Source organism: Rattus norvegicus, chromosome 8 (genome assembly GCF_021556685.1).
Source record: "Rattus norvegicus strain SHRSP/BbbUtx chromosome 8, alternate assembly SHRSP_T2T, whole genome shotgun sequence".
Classification (NCBI taxonomy): domain Eukaryota; kingdom Metazoa; phylum Chordata; class Mammalia; order Rodentia; family Muridae; genus Rattus; species Rattus norvegicus.
Window position 1 is genome coordinate 95,179,333 of NC_141541.1, and position 23,586 is coordinate 95,202,918.

The 23,586-nt window shown below is 43.2% G+C and overlaps 1 protein-coding gene across 6 annotated transcripts in view; it reads right to left on the reverse strand.

The window, feature by feature from the left end:
- Ube3d (ubiquitin protein ligase E3D) overlaps positions 1–23,586 on the reverse strand; it is a 166,924-nt gene that overhangs the window by 125,085 nt on the left and 18,253 nt on the right. For 4 of the 6 annotated variants that reach the window (XR_015626660.1, NM_001433777.1, NM_001433776.1 and 1 more), the window contains 4 exon segments: positions 21,059–21,255; positions 17,566–17,656; positions 8,525–8,693; positions 2,675–2,744 (listed from right to left, as the gene is read on the reverse strand). Coding sequence is in view for 4 of the 6 variants with exons in the window: in NM_001433777.1 (NP_001420706.1) it covers positions 2,675–2,744; positions 8,525–8,693; positions 17,566–17,656; positions 21,059–21,255 (527 nt within the window). In the remaining 2 variants the exon portion in view is untranslated. 6 annotated transcript variants of the gene reach the window in all.

Genomic DNA, 23,586 nt, shown 5'->3' on the forward strand with positions numbered 1-23,586 from the left:
GCTGGATTGAGTATTGTTGGGTGATGAGTTTTCCGGACAGCGCTCTGTGTGTCTTCCTTTGATGTCACTTGGAGGTCACCAGTTTTCTGAGACGCTCTCCTTAGTTGTGTTATGAAGTACACTTCTGTGTTTGGTTTGTCCTCTGCACTTTGATCCTGTCTGATTTGCTGCCTTTCGGCAGCTTAACACCATCTGGGGTTCAAATTCTTCTCATAAAAATTACCGTCTTCCACCATATTTCTCTCAGATTTTCAAAGTTGTTTTATGACATCTTTCTTTCCACCCGTTCTGAGACTTCATTGACATGTGTGTTGAAACCTTGATACTGTCCCATAAGTCTGAGTTTCAGTCACTTCTCCTCTGTTTCCTTTGGATTGGCTATTTTTATCAACCTAAAACTTTGATACTTTCTTTTAATCTTCTCTTCTTCTCAAATGTGTACTCTGGATCATCTAGCATTTTTTTCTTTTCAGAAACTATAGTTTTCAATTATAAATTTATCTATTAGTTCTTTCTGTGAAATTTGACATTCAAAATTATTGGAAGATTTTTTTAAATTCTCTATTATTCATTATAATTATGTCAACAGATTAGCTCCCAAATCCATACACATACTCAGCATCTGTAAGTCCTTGTTTTCTTGAGTATAAATCACTCTTTTCTGCTATGAAGCTCTAATAGTTTTCCATGTGATACACTGGATCAACGATGACTTTATTTAATTTTGCTCTTTGTTTATCCCTACTGTGGTCAGTTAACTGACTTGAACTTACGCTGTGAAACGGTGTATCAACAGTGTCCTTACTAACTCTGCTCAGTTCCTTAAAACTCAGTTTTGAATTTATGTGTGTGTGCCCTTGTATATGTGAAGGCCAAAGGACAGCACACAGGTTTTCATTCTCCCAGCTACCATTTGTACTCAGGGGATTGAACCCAGGCTGTCAGGCTTGGGCTGCCCACTGAGCCACCTTGCCAGCTCTATTTAGTTTTTCAATGTTCATTCCTGAAGAATATCCACTGTGCCTGCTTATGTTAACTCCCCACAACGGTCTGGGAGAAGGTTCTGCTCGGATATTGAAAGCCAGGAATGCGTTTTACGAAATTTGCCTTGTGTGGCACGCCAAGTCTCCAAGGGAAGAAAACCAACAGTGGTCCCACCTTCCTATGATGCCTCTGAACCAGAACCAGCATGGCATGATAACCCTGACGGTGCAGTACCTCGGCGGTCACCAAAAGCTCTCTAGTTGTACCTAAGGCCCACTCAACAAGAAGAAAGCCATTTCTGGTACTGGAAACTATGCCAAGTTCCCAGGGCTACTGAACCCATGGGCATTGGAGGAGAAGTCACAACCACTATGATCCCTAAATATTTGTCCTTACATGCACAGAAGAATGCAGTTCTCACACACCGTCCAGGAAAGATCTCTTTACAAACCTTAATTTTTTAAAAAATGTTACATAAAGGTCCATTTTCATGCTCAGGCAAGGAGGTGGAGAGGAATAATATGTCCTGGAGTATCTTACAGCGCATGCTTCTTTCTTCATTTACTCAGACAAAGGAACTGCTAGTAAGATTACAATGATCAAAAGAAATACACAAAAACCACTATCCCTTAAATACACAGCTTAAGTTAAATCTTCTAATTAATTATATTAAAAAGTGATGATTCGCCCCTGATAAAAATGTGGCTCTTTAGATATTTTAAACTGTATCTTTAGTTTTAATTACCAAAGTCTTCATGGTTCTATTGTAAAGCAGTGTAACAGAGAGTGTATGGCAAGTGTAATACCACTGAGAAAAAGGCGAGGCACAAAGCCGTGGGCCAGTAAGGGCGCTTCCAGGCAAATCCAGCAACCTGACTTTGATGCCTAGAAACTGTGTACAGGTAGAAAAGTGAGTGACTCAGATCCACACTGCTGTCCTCTGACCTCCACAACCCCTGTGCATATGCATATACAGATAATAATCTTAAGTAAAACAAAACAAAGAAACAAAAATTAGAGGGAGGCTAGAGAGATGGCCCAGTGGTTAAGAGGTCCCAGGTTCAATTCCCAGCACCTACATCAGGGCTCACAACCATCTGTAATTCCAACTCCAGGGAATCAGATGCCTTCCTTTGACTTCTGAAGGCGTTAGGCACTCATCTGGTGCCCGTGCATGTAGGCAGGCAAAACACTCACGCACACACAATAAAATTTAAAAGTCGTCATGAAAAATAAAAATAAAGAATACGGAACAAAGTGTAAAACCCAGAATGCGTTTCCTGAAAATTCCACAAGCCCCTCCCACTTCCCACACCAAAGCAGGGTCCTGAGACAGACGGCAGTCGAGAGCAGCACCTTTTCCACCTTTGCCCAGTAACTCTTTAGACTGGGGAACTGTGCTAAGAAAAAGGCTCCAGCCTTCCTTACGTTGGCACTCAGTAGACACTACAAAGAGTGCATGGAACACTAAAGACAGCCCACAGCTTCCCAATGCTAACTAGCACGTGTAAAGGTCAGAATGCACAAACACATTGGCACGCTGGGTGAAGCATTAGGTGGTTTCTGATTTTGAACCATCCATTCTATCAAATAAATTAATTATGTGCCTTTCCTACGTACTGACTATAAAATCTGTTTGACTTTTAAGTGGGAGGGTGGTCATTTCAGCCTTGTGTTGTGAAATTCCTACCTGATGATACGGTCTCTCCCAACATTACCTTGCAACGCTTACAAATGACTTTGGTATTTGCTTTTGGTTCCTGTAGAACAGAAAAATGTCATTTAAATGTCATTCAACTTTTCTTCAAAGGAATATATAATTTTAGCATAGTCCCCCAGGTATACATTGAACTTTACATTCTACTCTGCCCTCGAGTAAATACTAGGAATACATTTAGCTGGTGTGCATAATTCACAGGCACAGAGATCATTTCTCTCCTGTCCAAAGACAGAATAAGACACAGATTGACTTTTACAATCCTAGTCACTTCTTGGCAATCCTAACATTGCCCAATCATCAGAACAAGTACTTTATACTTCTAAAGAGTGGGCAGACGGGCGGGTGACAAAGCAGTGGTCGATGGCTTACCCTAACTCAAGAGTGTACAGGATACATAAGGATTGGAGTTTTATCTCATACGCCAACTCTGCGGCCAGTATAATTTATGTAAAAGCAACCTACAAATCATAGCCACCCATAATTCAGAAGCTAAAAATACCTCAGCTGTTCATGTAATTCTATTTATTCCATTTAAGATATGCACTGTAACTGTAGAGATGGGTAGTGAGACCAATTCCTCAAACATTCTCAAACTTCAAAACTCCAAAGTCAGCAGGATATTGCTTAAACGACTGCATTCATCTCATCATTAAAGAATGTACTTTTGGGCTGGGGATTTAGCTCAGTGGTAGAGCGCTTACCTAGGAAGCGCAAGGCCCTGGGTTCGGTCCCCAGCTCCGGAAAAAAAAAGAACCAAAAAAAAAAAAAAAAAAAAAAGAATGTACTTTTGGAGCCCCACAGTGGTTCCTCATTAAAGCTACATAGTGCTCTTCATGCATCGACATATCAGAATGTGGTAGATGTCATAAAGAAGTGAGCTAAGGGAGCTGATGTGGTGTAATATACCTAGAATCCCAACATTTATGAAGCCCGGGCTTCATAGCAAGTTCTAGATTACCTCGGGTAACACAACGAGTGAGACCTTGACTAAAAATAAAATAAAAACTTAATTTAAAAATAGGCGGAGAGGCTAGAGAGAAGGCTCAGTGGCTAAGAGCACTGGTTGCTTTTCCAGAGGACCTCGGTTTGATTCCTAGCACCCACGTGGCAGTGTTCAACCATATGTAACTCCAATCTCAGGGAATTCCAACGTCAGGGAATCAAAGTCTACTTCTGACCTCCCTAGGTACAAATTCAGTGGCCTTCTACCTCAGTGAAGTTTCTAGAAGTATAGTCATGTGGACAATACAGAAATATTCCTTCAAAGGTAAAGGATAAGTTATTATGTCTGGACCCTCCCACTACGAAGAAAGAAGCATGATGCTTAGAGGCCTATATGGATTCTGGAGACGGTACGTTCCTGACTTGGCTGTGTTACTCAAGCCCATACATCAAAAGACTCGAAAGCCGCTAGCTTTGAGTGGGGCCTAAACCAGAAGTGTTTTTTATCAACTCTGGGCCACTGTGCAGACTGCTCTACCATTTGGTGGTCAGCAGATCCAATGGTACATGAGGTGTCCGTGACAGACAGGAAAGCTGCTTGGAGCCTTTGGCAGCCCCTGTGGGTCAATCACAGAAGACACTTTTGGGACTTAGGAGAAATGTGCTTCCACCGTCTACAGACAACCATTTTCCCTTTAAAAGACAGCTCTTGGCCTGCTACTGGGCCTTAGTGGAAACAGAAGATATGACAATGTGCCAACAAGTTACCACATGACCTGAGCTGCCCATCATGAGCTGAGTATCACCTGACCCACCAAGTCAGAGGTAGGGTGCACAGCAGCAATCTGTTATCAGATATATGTGGTATCTACATGACTGGGCCCAAGCAGGTCCAAGCAAGTTACATGAAGAAGTTAAAAAACAAATACCTGTCTTGGGGTTGGAAAGATGTCTCAGTGATTAAGAGAACTGGTTTCTTTTCCAAAAGACCTGGATCCAATCCTCAGCACCCACATGGTGGCTAACAGACATCTCTAACTCCTCTAGTCTCTACGAGGGCCTGCACAAACAGGCTAAACAGACATATGTACAGGCAGAACACCATACACATAAAAATGAAGGAAAAATGATAACAGAAAAAAACACACACCTTACATCAGTTTAAGGTTAGAGAAGGCAACTATACAGGTCCTACGGGGTCTCTATGACTCACTATGTCACCCAGATTTAAGTCCACTGTTAATAGAAACCCACAAATGCCCAATGGCTGCTCTCCACAAGGACTCCTGAGGTGAGTGCCTTCAGTAACTCAAAACCTAGACATTTTTCTCTAGCTTCAGAACTTAATAAGCTCCTCTGATCCTTCTCTACAATTCCCAGCTAATGAAACTACTAAATGTAATCCCTTCAAGCCTGCTCATGCTGGCTCCAGCATTAACAAGGCACAGTCCCCAAGCAAGGCCCACAGGTGGTACCATGTCTTGCTGTTAGCCATCTTAAGTCTAGCACAACACAGAGAGCAAGTGCAGGGCTTTGCCACATCAGCTAACTGGACAAAGTCATTCCCACCAGAAGCAATAGAGCCACACCCTGAACCAAGGGAAGCGCCAAACTGTTCATGCCCAGAAAGGCCGAGATCCCCAGGCTCAGGCTAAGAGTCAAAATACCGATCCAGCCTCAAATTAATATTAAAGCTATTTGTTTCTAAAGGATGCCATCTGCCATATTGTATAAGTAGACTGTAAATGAAGGATTTTACTGGAATACCAAAGCTAGAAAAGATTTTATTTTACTCAGACCAGAAAATGGGATTTTGTGAGTGTGTGAGTGTGTGTGTGTATGCATGCGCGTGCCCATGGAGGCCAGAAGAGGGTGCTGAATTCCCTGGAGAAGGAATTACAGACAGTCTTAAGCTACCTGGATAAGATCTAAACTTGGGTCATCTGCAAAAAGCATTCTAAACTGCCAAGTCATTTCTGTGGCCACTGTTTTATCTTTCAATTCAATAGGCAAAGTATTCTTTTGCTTGTTTATTTATCGTTATAAGAAATGAACAATCAGGATTTATCAATAAAAAGCAAACCATCCCAACCAAATATGTGGATTTTGATTCAAATAAACCTACTAAAAATTAATGACTTGTATATGGCCGATTTTATTAGGCATGACAATGCTAGTTGTAGTAATATTTTTGTCTCCATTTTTTGACCTACACATATACTAAAACACATAGGAGAAAATGATACAATACTATAATTTGCTTTTAATCACTTGAGCAAGAAAATAGAGGCAAATGAAATGTGCACAGTAATTAAGATGATCAGTGTATTATTAGATAGATACTATGGATTTCACAAAAGGAATACTATGGATTTCACAAAAATTGTAGAATCAGCGCCCCGTAAAATGTAAAAGACGAAGCCAGTCTTGGCCATACCTTCCAGTCGTAATCACTCCAAATTCAATTTTGCTTCTTTTCAAAAATAAAATGAAGTGTGGCTCTATTGTGTAAGTCTTTGTTGTTTTTACAAGATGAGGTTTTATTATGTCCCTCAGGCTGGCTTTGAACTCCTGAACTCAGACATCCTCCTATCTGGGTCTCTTCTCCACTGTAGCTAGGACCATAGGCATAATGACTTGCATGCCTAGCTTATGTTTCCTAAATTTTGAACCATATCATGACTTTTATGGACAATTGAGGTCCACCTTTATTATCCCATTATAAGATGTAAAATATTCAATATGTTGGGATGCCCAGAAAATATCAGAATGACAAGTGAATCAGAACACTGGCTTCAGCAGCGGGCTTTTGAAAATAGAAATGCATTCTGCTGCATTAATGAGGCACAAATACAATACTATAAATACAAGAAGGGATAGAGGAACGAGAGCATGTGAGGCTCTATGTTTGCGCTGGTTTCAAACTCCGACCTTTTTAATTAAAGTACTCCAGCGCGTTGATTCTGTTTAAATACAAGCTCCATTTGGCAAGGCATTTTTTTTCTCTAGCTAAGCTTCAAGAAAATAACAAGACAAAGTTGTGTAATGAAACCGCCTAACACTGTGGGAATGCTACAGAGCAAACCTCAAAGAAAGACACTGTTGAGGGCTAATTAAATCAATATATCTGAGAGATGGCAGTGTGCTCCGAGAGCTGGATTAACATCCTGTCCGGGATTTTATTTTCTTTTTCTTTTGTGTTGTTTCAATTTCTAAGGACCCTTGATATTGTCTCGCATACACACACACACACACACACACACACACACACACACACACACAAATGTTTCCCAAGAGATACCATTAGAATGTGGTGTTGCCATGTGACATTTCCAAACCCGGCTGGATGGCTAGCTAGACCGAGTGATATGAGGAATAGGTTTTCAATAGCACAGAGCAGTCTTGTTCCCACCGGAGCCTTGAGAGCAGCGTTTAAGCAGTGGCTCCAAATTTATGTTACTATTTTGGTCACAGGCACTCTTTCAACTGCGACAATATGCAATTAAAGTGAGACTTCCATCCAGACCAACTTGAAAACAATCTTGTCACTAGCACCTTGTCATGACAGCAACTTCCCACAGTCCCCTAACGGTGAGAACTGTAATGACTAAATATAAGAATCCTCCTTTAATATACAAAGTACAGGACTACCATTTACCAGGACAAGAAATTCCTTAAAAGGGCCTAATCTAAGTGACAATTGAAGAGTGGAGGGTATATTTTGTCACAGTTTATCCAGAAAGAGAAACTCCATTTTCTTCTTAATTCTTTCCCCATTGCTTTTCCACTCATGCCTTCAAAAACTTTGTACGTAGGTGGCTTAGTTATAAAAAATGAAAGCACATGGACACAAGTTACCTAAGTTTAGATGAAAATATACATTTGAATCTATGACATTAATCTATATTAACTTCTAGTCATTCATCTGTTAAAAAGACAGAGTGCTTAGGCACTTTACAGTGAGTCAGACAAATGGATTTTTCTGCAGCAAGAGGAGGCACTAAGAACCTGTAAGTCATGGAAATCTGGGTATATGACCCCTTCCCCTTCATCTTCTTCACAATGTTCTTTTAAGCTAGCTTGTGGCCTCCAGCTGTCCAGCCACCACGTGCTGCAGCTTTTATTCTAACTGAAACTGAAAAATGCGACACTTCCGTTCCTCCCAGCAAGGATCACCATTGAAACAAATGGTTTTCTGGATGTTTTACATTATATTGCTATTGACTGGCCATCTGGGCAAGAACCCCTTATAAGGACCATACCAACACCTGTTGATATCCTCTTAAAGAGGAGTGAACCACTTATTATTTTGGAGATGAGAGGAAGCTGCCTTCTCCGTAAGACAAACGGATAAGGAGAGCATGTGACTCCGATCTGCTAAGCAGCCGTGGAGACCCCGTAGCTTAGCCTCGCCTTGCTCCTCTGATCCTTTTCCTTTTTCTCTGATGAAATCTACTTTTCCAACATCAGTGAAAGTCTAGACCTTGGGCAAACACAGAAAGATACCTGGGTCTAATTGCAAAGTGGACAGCCTGAGCTTTTACTAAGACTTTCGAGATTAAAATGCACAGATTATAATGTGGATTATACTGCCCTGAAGGAGGGCATTTGCTGTGGGAAATGATATCACTCCCAAATCCATGCAAGAACATTCTTCCAGGCCCTGCTGGCTGCTTGAGTTTACAGGTCTTCCTTTATCTAAAAGACTGGAGAATGGAAGCAGTTAAAAATAATGAATTTGGACTTTTAAGAGCAAGCTCTCCCACAAACCCTGAATTAAAAGCAAGGAAACTGGGATCTAAATCAATCTCTAAGCTTGCGTGTATTTTGAAAAGATTTTTTTTTTTAACCAATCTAAGACATCAGTACAACTCTTACCTGCTCCAAATCACTTCTCGAATTCACTAAAAAGAAAGAATCCCCAACAAAACAGTCATTCTCCCGTGGATGGAGAGGCTTATTAGCGAAGGGGTCGGGATGACAGCACCACTCTCCAACCAGAGCGCTCCAGTTCTCACTGGGCAGGGGGAGCACCCTGAGGAGCTTCCTAGTGGAAAGAAGAAAAAGTTATCTCCTTTTCACTATACAAAATGCAACATTTTCTTAATTAAGTCAGCAGGAAAGATGAAGGGGGCTCATTAGCCACATGCTTGCAGCGTCAATTTCCCCCAATTATGAAAGTAATGTATGCTCAATACAGACAGTGTCTCTTACAACATAAACAAGCAGGAAGAAGGCGGAAGCCTCCCTTTGCTGCCTACACAAATCCGTGACTGTAACAGACGTGACAGAGCTCTAGTGACCACCCTCTCCATGAACGCTGCATGTGCACATGAGGGGCCTATGCCCTGAGACACTGCATGCAGGTATGGCTGGTCTGTACCCTAACAGGACACAGTCTGACACTGCATGCATGCCTGAGAGACATGTTCCCTGGGAAGACACACACGGATACTGCATGCACAAATGCAGGTCTGTGCCCTGAGAAGACACACACACAGACTGCATGCATACATAAGAGGCCTAAGGCCCAAGAAGACACCCAGAGATATGCATGCATTTCATAACTTGATAACCAAGGTTACCAGCTGGTAATGGTAACCTCGATGTTTTGATTAAGGTCACCCCTACTGTAAAACACAAAAAATTCGTATGTATTTAGAAGACCAGAGTTAAAATATTTAATATTTGAGTATGTCGTTTCCATTAGCCTGATTTTTTTTTATTCTTTCCCCCTCCCGTCATATTAGTCATTTTTCTTAGATTCTCGCAATCATCTATGAGTATCAAAAAAAAAATGGCAATGACAGATTGGAAGTGTTAAGCCATTTAATTTGTAACTCTACAGGACAGAACTGGGAACAGGAATGCTGACTCAAAGGGGGCACCCCCGGCATCGTTTTGACTGCAGAGCTAAGGGAGGTACCACGGGTGATTCTATCAACACACATTTCTGAGAGTTTGCTAAGAGATGGGCAATACGCTGGCATGATATCCACCATCCAAGCACATATACACAGTCTCTTCCTTCTGAAAGTACTCAGGAAGGGAGTCTAGACTACACTCAGGGAGCAAAGGCATGTGTAAGAAAGCTCCTAATAGAGTAGTGACGGGGAGGGAGACAGTATAGATCCCATTGAAAACATGAAGAAAGCGTCAGCTCCCTTCTCAACCATACATTCCCATGGAAACACAGAATCTACACTTTATTTTTAAGGGATTCGGGGTACTCCCAAACCAGTCCATGAATACGGGGTGAATAGACAGAGAGGACTAAAGACATAGTCCCGTTTATCAACTTTAGAGAGCGAGTAACATGTAAGAAAACTGGAGTTCCCCGGGCAATGAAAGGAATTTAGGGCACTGGAAGAAACAACATAAAGAAACAACATCTCTTTGTCTCCGTGCCGTACTCCTACTGCTTGACACACTCCATAATATTTCCTGAAGTAGTAAATTTTAGTAAGTCTGACATGTGAGGCTTCCGGCTGGATCTGCTGCATCCTGGGGTAGGTACAAGGATTAACAAACCCTTTCCCTTGCTGCCTGAGTACCTGACCTTTGGAAAAACCACCTAGCTTCGTTACCCTGGAAACCAGGTATGATCCTAGGCATCACATGGATTGCTAGACAACACTGCTTACGGTAAAAAAACAATCCATGATTGGTGACTTGCACCTTACCAGGAAGATCTGTGAATGAGCTGCACACATCTGGTAAGAATGCATGCTTTGAACTTCCCTGAATGCTGTCACCCTGGTAAAACCTTAAAAGCCACAATTAAAGGACTATGGTGAAAGACTGTCTGATTAGGGCAGGAGATACTTCTGAGACAAAGCAGCAACTGTGTCTACCTGATGTGAATCTCGTGCTCTGTACCTGGAACTATATCACATGGGGAGACCAGAGTCCCCCAAGGAGAATGTGAACCATCACTCGCGCGGACTGTAGCAGAGCCCATGCGAGGGGAATTCTTGATGCTGCCTAGCCAGTAATGAATGTGTCCTATAGTAATCCTGTGAGCGTACTCGTGTAGAAGCACTAAATAAGACCCGTGGTGACACTGCACACACCTCACCATATTTCATGCTCAAGACACTTTATGAGCTAAAGAGAACAATGCTCTCGTCACAGAGGAGGGAAATGGGGCTTCAGAGTATGAAATAATCTTCACAAATCCAACAGAATTAGAGGTCTTTACCCAGGTCCTTTTGGCTCTAAAACCACCATTTCCTTTGGAATACATTCACCTCCCTGGCAACACAGGCCAGTGGTAAAGGCTGAGCAGTTGAATGATCACGCCTTCTATGGGGAGTTACTTGTTTGGAAAGGATAGGACTTGATCCCAAAGACAGGTCAGAGCATCCCAGTGTTTTAAGAAGTGAGAGCAGGAGTTAGGCTATACACAGGTTCCTGGATCTTCTCCATTGAGATTCTCTGTCTCCTGACATTGTGCCTACAGAGCCCGTACAGAACCTCAGAGTGCAATGAAAAAAGACAGGATGTCAAAGAACCATGCATGATCGGAGAAATGAAACTGCACAAAGACCAGAGAGAGCTGATGCACATTAATACAAAACAGGAGAGCTCAAAGTTAACTTGACCCCATGTGGCAATGATGGATCCTTTAACCATGTACAGAAGACATCAGAAAGAAGTGCATAATTCACAACTTATTGCAAAATTAAAAGGGTTTTACAGTAGAAAATTTTCTGATGTTTGCTACCATCTATTTCCCAAGAAGTGTTCAAAATAGAACACATTTTTTTTTTTTAATTTAACCTGGCAAAAATCTGCTGGAAGGAAAGGAAGAGAAATAGTAGCTTGGGTTTTCCTAAACCTAAAGTTCTGTGAGAAACAATACATGTTTACAATAAGTTAAAGTTTGCTACTTATTTTTTATGCAGTTGGAGCATAAATTTTTGGAAAACAATGACATGTAACATATGACTTTAACAAAAGCAATTGATGAGAGGTTTTGACACTTAAGCATGTGTGGAAAGAAATATCCCTTAACTTTGAAGTCAGTTTCTCATTAATGGAAATAATATAGTGCTTTTTATAGATTGGATTATAACCAACGGAATATTAAAGAATGCAAGAAAAATATCAAATATTAAAGCTCGAAATACAGCTACCAGAACTTTAGTAAATTTAAGTAACATCTATCAAGTAGGCTACCAGCTTTATAAAACTAGTTCTACATTCTATTCTTTATCTATATTTTCCATGATTAATCTGTAATACACAACTGTATTCCAAAGTTTATGTAATGTTACTGTAATGGCTATTCCTGGTTGTCAACCTGACTAGATCTGGAATGAACTACAATCCAGAATTGGAGGGCTCACCTGGGATCCAGATCTTGAAGCTGGGAGATACAAGTTTCTGACCTGGATCTTGGCGTGGAGATCTTGAGGCAAAGTGGCTATGAATCCCAGGAGACTAAGGCAAGGAAATCTCTGAGTTCAAGGTCAGCCTGGGACAAAACAAGTCCCAGATCCAGGCATGGTAATATACACTTTTAATCTGGGCCACACCTTCTGCTGGAGACCACATAAGGACATTGGAAGAAGGAAGATTCGATCTTCTTCGTCTGCTTGCATTTATTTGCTAGCACATCTGTTGGAATCTACTGGTCTTGAGGGACTGAGCAACTACTAGATCCTTAGACCTCCCATGCACAGCTGACCATTGTTGGACAACAGACTGTGAATCATCATAACAATTTCCTTTACTATATAGAGACTATCCATATGTTCTGTGACTCTAAAGAACTCTAACTAATACAATTGCCAGTAGGCCAGTTTATAAAACATTATTGTTTGGGGAGAGGGGAGTAAGATGATGGGGATTGAACATAGGTTGTACATGCAAAGCATGAGCTCCATAATGTATCTACAGTTGACTCTATTTTTTAATCTACTTGTTCCTATTATAAACAAGTGATTATATGCACAAGACGATTTTCAGCTACAATTAGAACTGATCTGCCAAGTGACTCCCGCAAGCAGTTGGATGCCGTGACATCTGTTTCCACAAAGCCCTGCCCGCTGTTCTCCTAGAGTTCAGTGTGCTCCACGAGCTTGGAGCTGACACCAAGCATTACCAATGTGGGCGACAGGAGGGTCTGGTCCGAGAACCTCAGGACAGTGCCACAGACAGTGTGGGTGGAGGAATCTGTTTGGCTACTGATGTCATTCTAGTCTGACATGAGTCTATTTCTAGAAGGCATAACAAAATCCAAACACAATGACCTCTGGCTGTTTGTTAGACTATTTACAAGAAAAGAAAAATGTATCAGTTGTTGCCTGATAGGATGAACTGTTTGGTTTCAACAAGAATATAGTCAAAAATGCACATATTCAGACAAATTTTATAGGAGAAATTGGACTAAAGAATTGTAACTTGAGGAACTGTCTTGTAAAAACAAACAAACAAAAACAAACAAAAAACCCAAGGTGTCATTAATTATTAGGCAACCAAATCAAACTGACTGGGAACACAAAGCCCTCAGTAATGACACTGGCTATCATAATTCACAGATTTCAGGTACCCTGGGGCTGACAATTAAGCCATTAACGAGTCTTTCCAACTCAATGTCTTCCTACCTTCTGGACTTTCTTTGAAAAAAGAATCTTCCTCATTCCAAAGGAAAGAATAGAGCATGTGTTAGCCTTGAACTAGGATACTTATGAATCACATGGGCCCAAAGCTCTTGAATTTCATTGATCAGGAGTTTCATGCTAAAGGAGCTCTTATAGTTTTCTTTAGCCCAACTTCTTCATTTTACAGACAGGGGAAATAATGCCCCCAACACTAAGTAACTTAAGGGAAATAATGCCATCATCTAACACTAAGTAACTTATTACTAGAAGAAGGCCTAAGCTTAAGAGATGGCTCAAAAGGTTCAGAGCCTGCCTCTCTCACAGATGACAGGAGCCCACCTCCCAGCACCCATGCCATACAGGCTACCTTTAACTCCAACTCCAGGGCATCTGACAATTTTTCTGGACTCTATCGGCAACTGCACTCACAGCTGCATATTCCCACACATGGATACACACATGCACATTATAAATATAATAAAAGAGGGGGCTGGAGAGATGGCTCAGTGGTTAAGAGCACTGGCTTGTCTTCCAGAGGTCCTGAGTTCAAATCCCAGCAACCACATGGTGGCTCACAACCATCTGTAATGAGATCTGATGCCCTCTTCTGGCGTGTCTGAAGACAGCAAGAGTGTACTCACATACTTAAAATAAATAAATAAATCTTTAAAAAAATATAATAAAAAAAAGCTTACAAGAAAGAAGTCGATAATCCTATGGACCTTGCTAAGAATGCTGTATACAATTCATTGACATTAGTGAGAACACGTGTAAGGTTGCTTGAAACACTGCTTGCCTTGATTTCTTTTCAAGTACCAAAGTGGTCCTTACCAACCATGTGGAAGTGGTCACTGAGGGGAAAGAGCAGAATTCTGGGATTGGTTTCAACAGTCGAGTGTGAGACCCAGGAGCAGAGACGGAGGAAGCCCATCCAGAGTAGGGGGTTACGTTGTCTAAGCTGGAGATGAATGTAAACCTTGAGGTACTGCAGATCTGTGCTGCCCGAGACACACCCACAGGCTAGATACAGAGGTGTGCTGTGCAAGGGTGGGGAGATGGCCAGCATTCCTCATCTCACTCTGACAGCTACTCAACCGCAAGGGACAGTAGACCAGATAATTTGCTAGCTTACTAATAAAGGACTATCTAGTTTACTAATAAAAAAGCAATCTGGAAAGGGGAGAAGGAATCAATAAAACCAATTAACAAGCTTGTTGAGCATTTCCTCTGTTGTAGGTGTTACACTGCTTAGCTCTCTTGGTACGTTTGGAAAATATGAATCATTAGAAGGCTTTGCTAGAAGAAGCTAAGGTGGTACAAACAGGTTCGCTGTCCTCTCAGTGAGAAAAGTCGAAATTCACACCCCTGTTCAATTCTTGGGTGGGGAGGAAGGCCTCCTGACAGTCAAGGAGAAAGACAGCTCTCTTTCACCATCAACCCCACACCCTCCCGGTCCCAACTGTAGAGTCACAGGCAGGTCTGACACAAAGCAGAAGGTCCCAGTCCTAGATGGGAGTGACAGGCACTGGAGTGAGGCCCTCTCCCAACAAAGCACCACTACCAGGGAATAGGAAATCAGCATTTTCCCTCTGTCACGGCACCAACCAAGAATGTAACTGTTCCTGCCATTACTTCCGGATCACTGCATGTGGCCCAGGATGAGACGTTTCAGAAACTTCATCTGAGAATTAAACTAGAGCCTGCAACAGACTGAGAGAAGACCAGAATTCAGAGCTCTCTTAGCTCTTTCAGAAGTGGGTCTGCCTCCGGCGCACGTTCGGAGCAACTTCCTCTGTGTAGATTTAAGACCTCTTTGTTTCTTACTCATGCCAATCGTTCAAAGCTCTGTGTGTAACCTCCTTAAGTCTTGAGGGCGCGTTTGCACCAGCTCATCTGCTGGCAACCCTGCCGAGATCAGGAGGCAAGCAAGAAAGGATAGTGGGAAGCCAAAGTAAACACACCTAGCTTTACTCCATCCAACCCAGCAAAATTTACTAAGAATTCACTTTTTCTCTAGGCGCCATGCTGGGGGACGTGGTAAGAACGATAATTACTGCAATAGCTACTAGTGAATGGTGAATGCTTACCCCGTACACCAGGCACTGCTAGAAACACTTGAATCATCAGATCCTATCAACAGCACTTTGAGGTAAGTCCTATTTTTGGCTACGTTTTCTCAATAAAGACATTGTGGAAGACAATGGTTAAATAACGTATCCCAGATCACTGGGATAGTGAATGGTGGATGGAAACTCTTGTCATTGCTGACTACCCCTCTATACTATACAATCAAGAAAGCAGAGGTGTGGAAGTCAGAGCGGCTATTCCCATTCCTCAAGCCCACAGTGTGTGCAGACAGGCAAAGGGACCTCAGGAGAGTACCTAATGCAACCCAGGAGGGAGACAAGGCTTGCTATGTCCCAAGTCTCAAGACAAGGGAAGGCTATGTCAGCGGAGATGGTAGGTGGTAACTAACCAGGGAGGAAGAGAGGGTGGAGTAGCATTCAGGAAAGGGAGTATCGTTCAGGTTGGGGATATCCCGTAAAGATAGGATTCAGAAAAGCCAGTGAAGCTATGGAACACACGCTCGTGACCAGGCCCTGTGATACTCATGAGCTTGGCAAGGAGGGAGGAGGCTAAAGGAGCAACCGAAATGGCAGGGAGTACAGGGGAGCTGCCATGATATGCAAAGGATTCCAGCACTCCATCCAGGAAGAACTGGGCTTTGGAAGACCTACTCGGTGGTGGGGGAGTGCATCTGCACAGGCCGGAGCCAGAAGAAGGCTGAGCAGGTAGAAGGCTGTTGACAAGGTGTCATTAGGTGGGGTGACAGTAGGCGGGAGAAGATGACATCAGCTCTAAAGGAAATGAATGGCTGCAATGACTGATGACTATGTATGGGGAGCAGAAGACATCTACCAGGCAAAGGTTTGCCATCGTACCATCAAGGACATAGTAGAGGAGCAGGCCTCAGAAAGGAAGCATCATTTGCTTGTCCCAAGCACCTAACTTAAAAAAGCCATCAAGGAATACTCAATTCTTCCTTCAGATACTGCTAACAGTAATAATGTTTTCGTCCGTCTTCTACATGAGACACTAGAAGCTGGAAATTCAGAGGAAGCATTTATGTCCAATAAACCAGAAAGCTGACTTGAGGAAGAGGTAAAAAAAAAAAAAAAAAGAGAAGGAAGAGGAGAAAGGGGAGGAGGAAGAGGAGGAGGAAGAAGAGGAGAAGGAGGAGGATGAGGAGGAGGAGGAGGATGATGAAGAGGAGGAGGAGGATGATGAAGAGGAGGAGGAGGATGAAGAGGAGGAGGAGGATGAAGAGGAGGAGGAGGATGAAGAGGAGGAGGAGGAGGATGAAGAGGAGGAGGAGGAGGATGAAGAGGAGGAGGAGGAGGATGAAGAGGAGGAGGAGGAGGAGGATGAAGAGGAGGAGGAGGAGGATGAAGAGGAGGAGGAGGAGGATGATGAAGAGGAGGAGGAGGACGATGAAGAGGAGGAGGAGGACGATGAAGAGGAGGAGGAGGACAATGAAGAGGAGGAGGAGGAGGAGGACAATGAAGAGGAGGAGGAGGAGGATGAAGAGGAGGAGGAGGAGGATGAAGAAGAAGAGGAGGAGGACGATGAAGAGGAGGAGGAGGACGATGAAGAGGAGGAGGAGGAGGATGAAGAGGAGGAGGAGGATGAAGAAGAGGAGGAGGATGAAGAAGAGGAGGAGGAGGATGATGAAGAGGAGGAGGAGGACGATGAAGAGGAGGAGGAGGAGGATGAAGAGGAGGAGGATGAAGAGGAGGAGGAGGAGGACGACGACGACTTGGGAATGCTAAGGAAATAGCCAAGAGCCCTTCCCTTCTCCATAGGGTAATTATGGCACATCCCCAGCGCCGGTTACAAGATTAACCTAATCACTGAGAAAAGGTTAATGCCTGCTCCACATGCTCCATCTAATAAGCAGAGGAACTAGGAAATGGGTTTTAGAAAGACCCTGATTGAACTAGCTCAAATAAAGTGCCCGCTGCCCAACTTCTACAGGTAAGAAATTCACTCACCATGGAAACCCTCACACACCCTCAGAACAAAAGGGACACACAAGAGACCAACTCCATGGCTCTCTGCTCGGTGATGGGGCCCAGCTCTTCCACCGTTAAACAGCCTCCTCCCTCAGACCAGACGCCTGTTCTGCTCCAGCATCATGGTGACAAGTGACACTAACTTGGCTCTTACTTTAAGGCTCTCGAGTTCCCTCGGTAATTACTCCCAGAAACCACCACGAGGCACAGTTTAATCAGAGTTGAACGCATTTCTTACCTGTCCTTTATCGTGACTTCACCACAGGACTGGCAATAAAATGAGCAACATTCTTGGGCTTGCAAGCTTTGATTAAACCCTGAAATCGGCTCTGAAGGAAAACAACAAAACAGCAAGTCTTAGCGGTGCGGAACAAATAATCATATTTAAAGAGCTTGCTAGCACAAGAAATTACCAGCAATACACACTGTTTACGATGTACTCCCAAGTACAGGCTTAATTAGAACTATCCAAAGACTCAACCAGAAGCAAGCATTGCCAAGTGTTTCCCAAACCAACAGATTTTGCTTAGATTTCCTGAGCCAGGAGCTGCCCTAGATTACCATGGAACATACTGTCGAGTTCCTTCTCTCATTCTATAAATACAAGAAATTCTATATTAACAATGAGTAGGTATGGATTGCCAAAATTTAAGTTCAAGTCTGGCTTTTTCATTTTTTATGGTTACGTTTTATGCCCATCCCTGCACATAAGACAATATGAGCCAGCAAAACGGATGGCCAGACGGGTCTCTGTGGAGCAGATCCAAGGAATGCAAGGCTCTCAAGAGTTTCCTCACCCATGAGCAAAATTCAGTGTCTGAAGAAGTTGTGGGAAACGGGCATGAGAGGGAGGGGAGACACTGAGAGCTATGGGGAAAATGTGGATTTCCACTCAGTGCCATTGGATCGCTGTTCCCCCCATTTCTAATTAATTTTTTTTTTCTTTTATTCAGAGCTGGGGACCAAGCGCTCTACCACTGAGCTAAATCCCCAACCCCTTATTTTTTTAATTAATTTTTTAAAGATTTATTTATTTATTATATATAAGTACACTGTAGCTGTCTTCAGACACACCAGAAAAGGGCTTCAGATTTCATTACAGATGGTTGAGCCACCATCTGGGATTTGATGGTTGCTGGGATTTGAACTCAGGACCTCTGGAAGAGCAGTCAGTGCTCTTAACCACTGAGCCACCTCTCTAGCATTCCCCCCATTTCTGAGGTCGTATCGTGAATGAGAAAAAGTCTTATTTAAAAAAAAAAAACTGTATTATTAGTCTATACAAAAACCTAATTGAAGAAATGAAGTCCTAGTTATTAGAGGTGAGCAACAGGATCTGCCTGGTGTTGTTTCGTATGTGCATTAAGATGCTTTTCCAGATGCCAGAAAGTTTAAGTCCTGGCAATTAAAAAAATTCTGCAGTTAATCTCTTAGTATCTACACAAATCCCTGCTGCACGGAGGTTAAATAAACAGTATTAGTCTCTAACGCTGAGCGCCCATAAAGAGGACCTAGGTGAGCCCGCCAATGTGCAAGCCAGAACGAATCCGTTTCCAGTGGAACACTGCCCTCTGCTGGCCACTGGGTCAAGTGCGGAATCCCGGATAAGCATGATTGCTGCTTGGGGAGATGTATCACCAGGTCAAGTCGGGCACACAAAAGGTCACACCCTTCACCTACGTTAACCTCGTAACAGTGTGCCAGGGTGATGTGTATCAGGATTTCTTCTGAATGCATGGTACTTCTCACAGCTGAAAAGGCAAGGCTTGAAAACCCCCGAGACACAATTAATGCTAAAAATCTCAAGTTACTACCTACAGTATTTAAATTCCAGTGCACACCAGTATTCACCTACCTGATTGTCATTCATGCGGCAAATGCTTATCCCCCACCTATTATGCAAAAAAGTCCTAAACAATCAAAGATGGAGGAATCTGCTTTACACAGCTTTCATGCACCATAGAACAAGCTTTGAAAGTTCCCTTTTCAGGTATTTGAACAAAATGTTTCAAAATCACAAAGAAAAACTCCGACAAACACACACAATATGCAAACCAGCACACAGCAGTGGATTTATTTTGTCCCCAGTTAAAATATTAAATGTTGCTCATTAACTGAAAATGTTGAAAATTATTCAGTTACAGACTAGGACTGGGCCACAAGCCCAAATTCTTTGTCCCTGGAGGTCTCCATTCTCTATCCTCACTCTTAGGAAACATTTATGCCTGTCTTCTGCCAGTTTCCACACTCAACAGGAAGTCTCTGCTGTGCTACCAGGGAAAATGATAACAGCAAAGATCTGCCCGGTTCACCTCCATCCAGGAACGGGGTACAGTGGGGGGAGCAAGATCTGTCTGTCTCCCCTCCGTCCTAGAACGGGGTGCAGTGGAGGGAGCAAAGATCTGTCTGTCTCCCCTCCGTCCTAGAAGGGATGTAGTTGGGGGGGGGGGGGGGGGCGATTGTCTATTTTTCTATCCCAGTGACCTTGTCCTGCTTTTCAGAATTTAGTGTCATTCCAAATGTATACCAGATGTCACATGACATCTCTATTTTTCCTGTCCCTTATTTCTAAAATTGATTCCACATACTTTAGCCATTCATTAATTCCCAACATTAGCAAAATTACTCTTAGTCAAAAAAAAAAAAAAAAGTGACTCCCCCCACACACACACATCTTCTTCTGCCTTTTTTTTCTTTTTTTTTTTTTTTTTTTTCGGAGCTGGGGACCGAACCCAGGGCCTTGTGCTTCCTAGGCAAGCGCTCTACCGCTGAGCTAAATCCCCAACCTTCTTCTGCCTTTCAAAAGCCAGGGGAATAGTGTTACATCTTTTACAGGCGTCTTCCCTGTTGTCCCCACCTCCAGACTCCACATGGTTCTGATGAAGGGCTACCTACAGACGGCTCAGTAATGAGGCCTCAAGGTGTCCTAGAGACAAGCAAGTATCACACGGTTTCTCCCAAGGCTGTTAGCCTCGCCTAGCACGTAAGAGATGCGATGATCCAGAATCACACTGCCACAGCACTACAGTTACAACCGTCCAACCACAACAACAGACTATGCCTCCCACGAAACTGTGGGTCATCTCCATGTACTGTCCCATCTTAGAATGGCCTCTTCATGGCCGGGATAATCCACTGCTCAAACTGTCACACCTTCAGGGTGGCCTTCACTCAACTCAGTCACTCCCCACGGCATTACTCTGCACTTAATTATCTGGTCAGCATCTGTTGTTCCCACCCATTAGGATTCCACACTTGCAGAGGGCTTGGTGGCTTCTCGGCCTCTGTGTTCCCAGCACCCATATCAAACGGCTCGCACCTAGTGGGCGCTAACCTGTCTCCTGAACGAAAACACATCTCTGGAGTGTTTTAAAACCGAGTTTCACACAACTGCTTTATAATTTTATCCTCAGATCTGTGAGCCGAACATTTATGACTAAAGAAATGAACTAGGTGGTTTGGGAGAAATCTCTGTACCTTCTGTTTAAATTTGCAACGACACTAAAAAAAATCCTCTAAGAATATTTTTAAACATAAAGTTAAAAGAAAGACGTGAAGGTTCGAGAAAGGGAAGTGATATATAGTTCACGGCACACAGCTGAAATCTGGCAGAACTGATCCAGATTGCAGAACCTCTCGGCCTTTCCAGGTCAGTGATTGCCAATCTTTTCGCCTGGGAAAAGTTCAATTTAACGAATGTCAAAGTCCTTTGGGGTTGCTGCTCTACTCACGTGGGCTGGATTCAGCCTGGGCCCGCAGGCGCAGGTGTAAACCATCTCCACTGATGTACTGCAGCCCGCCGCACGAGGAAGGTGCAAGTCTGACCCCTGCTGGAAGCCGGATCTCGGTGCAGCCGTCAGGGCTTCTCATCAAAAGAGAGGTAGGCGTTACGGATATGTCCAGGTTCATCCCTCCTTCATCTGGCTCCCTGGTAACACAAAATAAAAGCCAAGTGAATGACTTCTCTCTGATGAAAGAACACAGCTTACAAGATCAAAATCTTAACCCAGCATAGAGACCCTAAAACCCCTGTCCCGGGAAAACATAAACAGACCCTGGGAGACAAGCTGTACCAGGTCAGAGCACGAAGGGTTGTAGGTGAAATCCTCAGGTCATGTTTTTTAACTCTTGCTTCTGAGACAGGAATCAAAGTCAGAAAATCAAAGTATTATTAGTGGATAATCAAGATTTTTCATAAAGAGACACAGATGCCAGCAAGCTTTCTGTAAAAAGTCAGAGGGTAAATGTTTCCTGAGTTCTCCCCCAGCCCGGGATCTACAGTGAGAGCCTATCTCAAGCAATCACAAACCCCCCAAACAACAGAAAAGGCCAATTCTTAGCTCACAGGCTGTGCCGAAAGAAGCCACAATATAGCTTGGTGTCCACCCTGCTCCCGCAGCAATTCTGAAGCATGGGTAGCATTAGAAATGTCCCTCAGAGAACCGCAGCCCCCACTGCCCCTGCTTCAGCTGACTCGGCTTCCCAGCTCTGAAAAACTCAACCATTTACATAGAGCTGAGCGGACTGCACAGACACTGTCTGCACTGCCCACAACACCCAAAACCGAGCACGTTGTGTGTCTCCACTGTACTCCAGCACGGGAGAAACGTTTACACACATTCAATACGGGTGTATGTTTTCTTGCATTGATTTTTCTCTGAGGATCTTGATGGTCTAGGACTGGCTGTTCCATAAACCACATGGCCTCCTTGAGATAATGTGTAGGAAGGCAGCTCTGGGGTCTCTCGGTCTCTCTCTCTCTCTCTCTCTCTCTCTCTCTCTGCCTGCACCTCCCTCATCTTAGGGGCCCTGCCTCCTAACAGCACCTCTCTGGGGAGTTAGAACTTACACCCATAGATTTCAAGAAGACACTTAGGCTATAAGAAGGTTGCGACATATGGAGGGGAGAAGAGGTAACAGGAAAGAGCCAACGGAAGCCTGGTTGCTTAGAAGACTGACCAGGAAGATAAACATCACGAGGCTGATGAAAGCCAGGATTTATACTGTGAAAGAGTACCGTTACGCAGAAACAAAGGGAGAATGCTAGAATGTACCCTGTGGCAGTGGACGAGAACTAGGCACACCTCTATGAAAATCATGGTTTAGGATGAACGTAGATACCAAGTTATAAATAGGTGAGAACGAATGTTTGTGCATAAGTCAACAGTGTAATCTATGTGCCAGATTTCTAAAAGAAATGACATTCCAATAGCAATCAGCACCAAATCTTAGTCTATAAGGACAATTTTCTACTTAAAAAGAAGTTCCCAATATTTAATTTAGTGGCCTGTGCAAGGCCCTAGACTAGATTTCCAGTATGTAATTGTACACACATACAATATACATACATACATACATACATACATACATGCCTTTTCAGACAAGGGCTTATGTATCCCAGTCCAGCCTCAAACTCAGCTATGTAGTGGAGAATGACCCGGAACCCCTGATCCTCTTGCTTCCAAATCCCAAGTGTTGGGACCACAGGCATGTGCTGCCCCACACAACCAGTGAATATGTCTTTGAATGTTTTTAAAAAGCAAAACAGTAAGGTTCTTTGGGAGAAAACTACATCAGGACCAGAGTAGAAAGAAAAAAAAATGGGATAAGCCTATACCATACTACTGTGCACCAAAGGAAAGGGACAGACAAAGGACATCAGAATGTCCTGTGTTGAGACTCTACTTTAGTGTCTTACTATGATTAAGGAGCCACACCCTCCTTAAAGCTATCCAAGGACAGCACATCTCACTGAAAAGCAGCGAGCGTCCTTATATCCCCCGTAGGACTTAGTGATATACTTCCAGATTCCGCTTCAGCAAGTTCTTAATCAGTGGATACTAAAGAAACAGGAAATCCAAAAATATTACAGGCTAAATGTCATAGTGAAAATATTTACCCAATGCTGCAAACCAAGACCTTTTGTTTATTTTGTTCCTGGAAATCGGGTTATTAAACACTTAGACATGAAGTAATCAGTGTGTTAGTCAGCCTACTGTCTCTGTGGCAAAGCGCCTCAGAAATGCACCTAGGAAATGTTCATGGTATCTCCAGCTTCAGCCTTTCTGGTCCGTGGTCTCTTAGGTCTCTTGCTTCGGGTCTGAGGAAAAGCTGAATTTTATGGAGAGGAGCAGATGGCAGAGCTGTTTGTCTCATGGCAGTCAGGAAGCAATGAGAGCTTAAGAGCAAGGGGTGCCTTTAACTAGGATCACCCCTCACAGTTTCCGTTTCTCCCAATAATCCACTGAGCTATGAGTCT